At 43.0% G+C, this 9,143-nt stretch overlaps 1 protein-coding gene across 1 annotated transcript in view; it reads left to right on the top strand.

Moving 5' to 3' along the window:
- Positions 1-5,826: 5,826 nt before the first annotated feature.
- Positions 5,827-9,143, top strand: part of cacng2a (calcium channel, voltage-dependent, gamma subunit 2a) — a 57,201-nt gene continuing 53,884 nt past the window's right edge. Inside the window, exon 1 of the mRNA XM_034142410.1 lies at positions 5,827-7,376. Coding sequence (XP_033998301.1) covers positions 7,151-7,376 — 226 coding nt within the window. The 5' untranslated portion in view covers positions 5,827-7,150. The remainder of the gene's footprint in view (positions 7,377-9,143) is intronic.

Below are 9,143 nucleotides of genomic sequence, written 5' to 3'. Positions count from 1 at the left end.
GCAATGAATATCTTAATAAAAAATGTCATCTGTGGAAGCCGTAGTACTGTAAAAAGCACGACCAATCATTTTAGCCCGGCTAAAATAACTGGATGGCCTACCTGCCTGTCAGCCTTCCATCTGTGCACAAACTTATCTCGTGCCCTCATTGGTCATGTGCGCGTACGTGTGTGTGTGTTCCTTCTATAAGGAAGTGATAGATTTGTTCCGGCTGTGTATTTTCAAATTCTAGCGCACTCGAGCTGGTTTCTCCAAAATTACCTACCCCACCTTTAAGGAAACTCATACAGGCAAGTGTATATGGTTATTTCAAAATCTTCTAAAAGTATGGCAATTTAGCAAATTATTTTCAGATGGTTAATTTTTGAGGACCTTCCAATGTTAAAGAACATTTGTTTTCTTCAATATCTTCAATTCTCTTTATGCTAATATCAACACATCACAAGGATTAAGAGGATAAGAGGTTAGGAATAGGGGGATGTCCTATAGAATTTTACAGTAAAATCTGCCAAGATTATATGATATGAGGGGTTATAATAAAGAACTACCGTACATTTTGAAATAACTTGTCTAATCAAGTTCTTTAAGCACAAACTAGGCTTAATGGGAGGAAGCAACATGGATACATGGGTGAGGGGGTCAATAGGGGCCTGATTAGGGCCCCCTGAATTGTTAGAGTCCTGCCATGAGCACAGAGCTGGATGAATAATGTGTGTGTGTGTGTGTGTGTGTGTGTGTGTGTGTGTGTGTGTGTGTGTGTGTGTGTGTGTGTGTGTGTGTGTGTGTGTGTGTGTGTGTGTGTGTGTGACAGGCCATGTCAAAACGCTCACTCAGCTGCTCTCAGCTCAGTGCAGACACTCAGGGATCAGAGTGGAAACACTGCTGACATGGCAGTGTCCTCACATGCAAGACAGCAGAACAACATCTGCAGTACACACAGCAGCAGGCCACACGATAAGAATTATGGACAGCGGGACAAAAATGTCTAGATTGTGCGTCTAATCTCCATCCACTCCAGCACCGCCACCACCCAACACACCTTATCCCCCTTGTTAGTAAGAGCTATACCAACACAGGGAATTTCCAACAAAGTCTTGGCCATTCAATTGATGTCAGACACTGAAGATTTATTTGAAGATGTGGCTGGATAATTGACACAGACATTTGTTGAGAAACACACACCGAGACTCTGCCCAAACCAACTCCGAGATTCTCTTCCCCTGTCCCTGACTAGACCATAATCAACACTATCCTACAATACACTGCAAGTCCTGTCCCTGGCAGGGTAACATTGTCCTTTTATTGTCTGAATAAGAGATGTTTTATGGGCATATCTAAGACACAGCTGTGGTTGAAGCCCAATCACAAAGAAACGGCCTGCCTTATCATTAGAAACAGCGCCCCCTTGCCTTGGAGAGAGGAGTGAGAGAAGTGGTAAAAGCTCAATTGATTAAAGTAAAACTAATAATTTCCTATCAATATTCCTCTTTTTACCATGTCAAATTAAATCAGAGTTGTGGCCATTGCCTCTAAGCTCCTTTCATTGTTATTGGTCTTTCTCTATTCTGGCCTTTCTTTTTAAGACCCTGACTTTTGGTGAGGCATTTTAAATTTGCTTTCACTTTTACATTAGCAACATGTGTGTTCACACTAACCGTGGGTGGTGGGGTACCAGATAACAAGGTGCAATTTAACAATACCTCAATTTATCATGAAACATTTTCTGTCAGTGCTAAGTCAGTAAATGAGCTGTAACTTGATCATATTTAAGGGTCAACCATAGACATTTGCATGTGCCCCCTGGGACCTGAGGCAAGGTCATTTCATTTGATACAGCAGAAGAAACTGTAAGAAAGCACGGAAATGCTATGATTCAAACATAACCAAAAGAACAGGTTGCCAGCCCATAACCAAAAAATGCATTTATCATCCTTTGTAAAAAAAGAACATCATCTCACTGACTCACTTTGCATCTAATTTGCCCTTCCAGAGGGAACTAATGTTTAACCCTGAAGACCAGAGGGCCCATGGGTGCATCCTCACCCAGAGACTCCCTCTAATCAGGCTCAATTACTGCGGATAGAAACGTTCAAAGTGCGACCACCTTTGAGAGAGCCTCTGTTTTCTTTCCCTCCCTCTCCCTTCTTTTTCTCCAGAGGACAATTTACTGAAAGCACTCCCTGGGCCAATGCACGAGGGCCGCTCTAACAAGGCCCCGATTAGGGCTGGATTTGCAGCTTGCTGAGTTAATGTCAGATTGGCATAAAGAGTCCACGTGGGACCTAATTTGTGCACCCTCCTCGCCTGTCAGAGATAATTGTTAAATGAAAGCGAAGGGTGTCCCAAATCCTGGCAGAGAGGGAGAATCAGAGAGGTCTTTAGTCAGAGCTCAAGGTCTCTCTACAGGGAAAAAGTGTTGGGATCCGCAAGAGAGATTCTGCTTCAACGAGCGTTTACTGGAAGTAACACTGGTTCCATAATGTGGCTGCTATAAACACATTTTTGGAGGTTTAGCCCCTCTTGTTCAGCACATGGTTCAGGGTGAGGATGTATAAATGTGTGAGAAAAGCAAGACAGGAATTTAACAGGAGACATTTGTTCAAGTATGTAACATCGGTACATCTTTACGATCCTTCTACTTTTTCACAATTCTAACTTATGATAAATATAATACACTCTTCACTTCACTCACTTATTATTATTTGACTGCTATATTTACTTTGCAAATTACAATTTTAAGATTAGATTTTTCTTTTTAAATAAATAGTTCTTACAAAACTTAACCCCAATACTGATAGAGGGGAAATATGCAGAGGAATCTTATAGACCTTATATGTAAAGGAGTATTGTAGTGCTACTTTATAACATGAATACTTCTTCCTGTACGGGAATTTACTTAGAGTTTTTTTGCCTGAGCTGCACTTGGCAAGAGGAATCTTCCTTTTTTCCAATGTCCAATACTCTCTGCATCAAACATTTAATTTCCCATACATGCTTCAACATGCAGCTATTCAGCAGGTCGGAGATGATAAATGCTGAACTAAGAGCAGCAGAAATCATCCTGTCCAAACGTGTCTCTGACCAGATCCTCTGAGTTTCTGACATGTGGCCCAGAGGCCTGAGAGAAACATGATGAGGACTTTTTTTTCACAAGGAGACGTCCAACCTGCACCGGCTCTCTTCATATCTGACGTTGCTGGTTACATGACCAGCTGAACAACATTTTTCATCCACATCATCAGAGTTATGGGTCTTGACCTATAAAAACAAAGCGTAACCTGCTCATGATGAAACGTAATGTGAAAGATGGCAAGCTCTGACATCAAAAGGCAAATCTGCAATGCTTTAAATTATTTAATATTTCTCAAGAATAAGACATTAATGAAAAAACTGCATAAGTATTTTTGAACATATAGCAGCAGCCAATGTCTTATCTATAGAGGAAATTGTGTTATTTTGTTTCAGCTCAAAAGTAAAATGTTTTAAGCTATTTTGGAGATTTCTGTTTCAAGTTATTAGAAAGGAGGCACCCAAAAATGTTCAGTAACTCCACTGAATGTATTCCACACTATGGTTACTGGTCACCTTTCAGACTGGAAAACATACATGATAAGCTCAATAATTTCTCAAGATACATTTGATCCCACAATGTATTTGTCATGTCACCCCTTTTAGAGCACATTGTCAAGTGTCAGTATATCTATGGTCAGCAGTCCATGAGTTGAGCGGTGATTTCCCACTTAACTCCTCCCTGATTCATTTGAATTACTTTTCATCCTATGCAATATTTCATTTAAAAAATATATTTGATAAATGGACAAATTATAATACAAACTTGTAGACAACACCATTCAACTGTATATAGAGTAGTTAAAACTTGCTCTACCTTGAGCAGCAACAACAGAAAATAATAATGCACCACAAAAATGTCCTACAATAAAATATATAAGACACAGGGGACACTTTTACTGCAAAATGACTTCCAAGCCTCAAGTTGCGCACAGTGCGTGGCCCAAGTCCCTTAGTGCTTAAACATTACATTACATGTCGCTTGTTAGACGCTTTTATCCAAAGCGACTTACATACTCAATACTGTGGGCAATCCCCACAGGAGCAATTTGGGGTGAAGTGTCTTGCCCAGGGACACAACGACATGCTGACTGCAGTGGGGTTTGAACCTGTGTCCCCCTGATCCAAACACCAATGCACAACCCACTGCACCACACGCCTTAAAGTGTCAGAGACCCCAGGCACCTGGGAATAAAGGGCCCCGGGGACCCAAATACCCCCTTGGTACATGGAGTAAAGTGCTTGCTTTAAACCAGAGCCTTTCTGAGAGTTTAAGGTTCTGTGCGACTGAGCCATTGATCAGCATGCTACAATACGCTGTGAAGTGATGCAGTACTCACCAACTCATCCTGCATAACAGAAATGTTTTAGGTGTGCTGTATTATGGCAAGCTGTGGCAGGTAGCTGGACGTTAAATATTGTAATTTTTTTTTTTGATAAAGCAGAAAGATTGACTGTTTATTGATGTTTTTTTATTTTATTTAATTAGTTGTGATGAAGAGATTTGAACACCAGGGGGCAACAAACTCCACAAAGGGAGACCATAGCTGGAGGGAGCTGCTCTCTACACACACACACACACACACACACACACACACACACACACACACACACACACACACACACACACACACACACACACACACACACACACACACACACACACACACACACACACACACACACACACACACACACACACACACACACACACACACACACACACACACACACACACACACACACACACACACTCACACACAGTTATGTGCTAATACAGCACACTAATTATACAGAAGTCGGTCATTTAAAAAAAAAACACCGTTGAGTTTAGAATTTCAACTCTCAACATGACCAAATCAGACTGCAGCTTCATCCTCGTTATCATTCATGGAGAATCATCTAATCATTGCTGACACCATTTGCATTTAAAGCTTTAAGCTGCAGACCTAAAATCGCAGTTATTATTGATAAGATTGTAACAACAAAGAAAAGAAAGAGATAAGTGAAGCACAAAGTTGGCTTATTTAGCTAATTTACCTCTGGAAAGACATGCGTAAAAGACAGTGCTGCAACAATTGGCTCGGGCAATAATAAGCCATAAATGCATTAAATCTCAGCCTGAATTCACAAATGCAGTTCAGTAATGCTCCATCTACCCATCCGAAGAGAGAGATCATTCCACCATCGCTACACACCATCGCTACACACCCCCTCCTTCCGCCCCCTCCACTCACAGAAACGGAATTAAAAAATCTTTAATATCTTTCCAGCAACGAGCCTCCATTGCTGCAGCACACACATACACACACGGTGGGCCCTTTAAACACGAAGAAGGAGGAAAAACTAGCCTGCAGAATTAAGAGCATCTTCTCCACACTGACATTACTCATCATCCTACAAAAAGGAGGGGAGAGAGGCTGTAACCTGAATGTATTGAATGCATAGCGCCGCTGACATCGTGACAGCACCAGCTCTGTCTGTGGATCTGTGCAACTTGCTCTCCTGATTGTGTAATATCTTTTTTTTTCCTCCTCTGCTTCTTCCTGCAAGCGGCCAAAGCTGCATCTGAGAGGAGAGACAGAAGAAGAAGAAGAGGAAGAGGAGGAGGGGAACACAGGGGGGATCGGAACATTCATCCATATTTATTTTTCTTCCTATTACATGGCGCAAGGGCTATACAAACGGGACCGTCCTGGGTGTGATACTGCCACGGTGAATTTGGATACTCAGGCGGCAGCAGCGGCAGCAGCGGCAGCAGCGGCAGCAGCGGCAGCAGCGGCAGCAGCGGCAGTATCCTCTTCTCAACACGGAAGAAGCATCCTCAGCTGCAGCGGCGCCCACACCGACTCCTCGTCCTCCTTCTGCCGGCTCTATGTCGAGTGATGGTCGGCTTGCCTTGCTGGATGCTCCCCGCTCTCTCCGGATCGTCGACGACCGAACCTCCTCTGACCGCAGACCCCCATTTTCGGCGGAAACCTTCCCAGAGCTATAGGGCTACATATGGAAACTGGGGATCAAAATTTTAGGAAAAAGATAAATCTACGCGGTTATTTTTTTTAGGTTTTTATCGGTTTCTAGGTGGGGGTTTTTGTGTGTGTTTTTTTTAAAAGCCTGCTAATTAATTAATTAATTAATTTGTTGAGCCTTGATTTGCTCATTCCACCGTGTGAAGGGTTGTGAGAAGCGTGATATTTTCTTTGAACCCCACAATAGGTCGTTATAAAACACCCTGGGAATCGCTTTTATTTCCCCTCGACAGGACTTGAATCTGCCCATTTGTTTGCTCTCTTTTGTTTCCACTAATATGATAGATTTCCCTGCCGTCCTTCGTTTCCCTCCCCACTTTATTATCTCGTTGATTTACCCCCTTTTTGACGAACAAAACACATTAGAATAATAATATTATTACTAATTGTTAAGGTAGCTTTGGATTTAGTTGTACTTCTTAATTCTAAATGTTATAACCTCTGACTGTAACTCACTGTAACAGACATATTGAACTGTTGTACTGTAAATCTGCCATTACTCTAACCCCCTCCAACCATCTCTGTACTCTATTCGAGCTCATGTTAATTCAGCTCGGTGCTCAGCTGTAACCTTTTCAAGTACAGAAACAGGATTTTCTTTCTTTTCTTGTGCAGGCCTGCAGAGAATAAACCTCAGTTTGGTTTGTCTCACTTCCATTTTTAGGCTGGGCCAATATAAGCTTTAGGAGATAATTAATCCTTTAAAGCTCAGTGTTATTCTCCATACATCTGCAGCTGTAGGCCTGCTGAGGTGCTGTCATCCTCTGCATACCTACTTTTTTAATCTAATATAAGGTGTAAAAGTAAGAACAAATAGAGAGGAGAGACATCATTGCCTCTTCCTCTTCACCCCCCTAAACCTCCATCCTCCTCCGTTTTTCTCTTGTTTTGGTCCTCACCCAAACGCAACCATAAGGTTCCTACCGCATCCTCCTCCTCCTTCTTCCCTCTCCTTCCGCTCGAGTATATCCCGTTTTTTCGGTTTGGTTTGGTCCCGCAAATTTTCAAATATTTACTTCCTGTACATCAAGAGGAAAGGGGGTCCCCCTTTCATGGAATGCGGAAACATGGGTCTGTTCGACCGCGGAGTCCAGATGCTGCTGACCACGGTGGGAGCCTTCGCGGCCTTCAGCCTCATGACCATCGCGGTCGGCACGGACTACTGGCTGTACTCCCGCGGCGTCTGCAGGCCCAAGTCCATGAGCGAGAACGAGACCAGCAAAAAGAACGAGGAGGTGATGACCCACTCGGGTCTGTGGAGGACGTGCTGCTTGGAAGGTAAGAGGAAAGACTCTTTGCTGCTTCCTAAAAAACCTTCCCAACATGGTTCCACGTGTGGTTTTGAAGCTGTCTCTGACAGATCACAACACACATTTTTATTGCAGGATGTAAAGCTCTTCTGTGCCTGTTCCTCTAATGCCTCTTGGAGTTTAAAGGTCCCATGTCATGCTTTTCTGGTTATTACCCGTCCCCTTGTGTGTTATGTAGCCTTTTATGCATGTAAACGGTCTGCAGAGTCACAAACCCTCAAAGTACACCCTGTAGCGAGTAAAACTCTAACACAGAAAAGACCTGTCTATGCTGCCCCAGAACGCCTCGTTGGAGATTTCTCTTTTTCTTCCTGGGTACAGTGACGTATTTGGGTATTGTGACCTAACGTAACGTTACAGACCAATCCGCGGAGCCGTTACGTTACGTCCACGGAGCCGTTACGTTAAGTCCGTGGATTGGACCAATCCGCAGACTTCCTCATACACACACACTCAATCTTTTCTCAGCTGCAGCTGCTCGGGCTGGTTTCGGTCTGGTTTCGGGCTGGGTTTCGCTGTTTCGCAGACCTGGGCTCACAGGGAGGGGGGGGGCAGGAGCTCCAAAACAAGCCGTTTTAGGATTGGAGGGGTCAAAAGGTTAATAAGACAGCCTGAATTCACATATAAACAATATTAAAGGTGTTCAGCTCTTGTAGGCAGGGTGAAGTGGTTTTATGTTTTCATAAGGCATCTCAAAGGGTTGCGAGATCATTCCGAGTAGTGGCTACATTATTTTACCTATTGGAAAGAAAATAAATCATAAATCTGCTGCCAAAATGTTTTCAAAATGTCTTCTCTCTACATGTTTCTCTTTTTTCCATCAAAGTACTGAAGAGTGTTACATACAAATCTACTTTATGTTGAAGTGAAACATGCTGAGACACATGCTGTGCTTCTTTGTAAGGGGTGCACAAGACAAAAAAAAACTTGGATATCGACCATCAAAACTAAAACACTTAAATCCCGACTAATATAGCTCTGGGAGCGTGTTCAGCTCCTGCATGCAGGTGAAGCAGGTTTGTGGTTGCAGCCTGAAGCTGTTGCATAAAAGCCTCCCACACCACTCTGAAACAGTTCCTCTAGTCAGACACTAGATTTTAAATAATGAAATAATTCAGGAGCTGTAGTTAGGGAGGAAGCTTCATCATATATCAGCCTGATATATGGACAAACCAATACACTGGTCTAACCTTAATTAAGGGACGCTGCAGGGGTTCTGTCCAGTTAAAGAGGATGTGACAGAGCAGTTTGTGCAGGGTATTTTTTTACATAATGAAACCCCAGAAGTAAATTCATGGTAGCAGAGACCTGCCGGACAGCCTCAATGGTGGCTGTGCTCAACGCTGCTTGTCGTTTGACCTTTGACCTGAGATGTCAAACACGTCCTGAGAGCAGGTTTTGATACGACCTCCCACACCTAACACCTAAGACAGAGGCGGCGTGCTCCTTGTCCCAGTGGAGGCATTTGGGTGCTGACTGGGGAGTGTGGCACTGTAACCTTGTGAAGGCACAGAGCGTTACAAATCAGCTCATCTTCTTAGCAGTAAGATCCTCAAAAGCCTTCATGCTCCTCTGGCTCCTCTGATAAGAAGGAAGACTCTTTTACACATTCTGTTCAAAGATTGATAACTAGTTTGAAGTCTAGTTAAATCAATATTTTTACCATCATAATTTATAAAATTACACTGTGCAAAGACTTACTTTGGCTTTATGGAGCTTTGTGGTGAGCTTAAGC

Source organism: Trematomus bernacchii, unplaced genomic scaffold (genome assembly GCF_902827165.1).
Source record: "Trematomus bernacchii unplaced genomic scaffold, fTreBer1.1, whole genome shotgun sequence".
Classification (NCBI taxonomy): Eukaryota; Metazoa; Chordata; class Actinopteri; order Perciformes; family Nototheniidae; genus Trematomus; species Trematomus bernacchii.
Note: the sequence above shows the minus strand (reverse complement) of the source record. Positions and strands in the feature narration are given on the sequence as shown.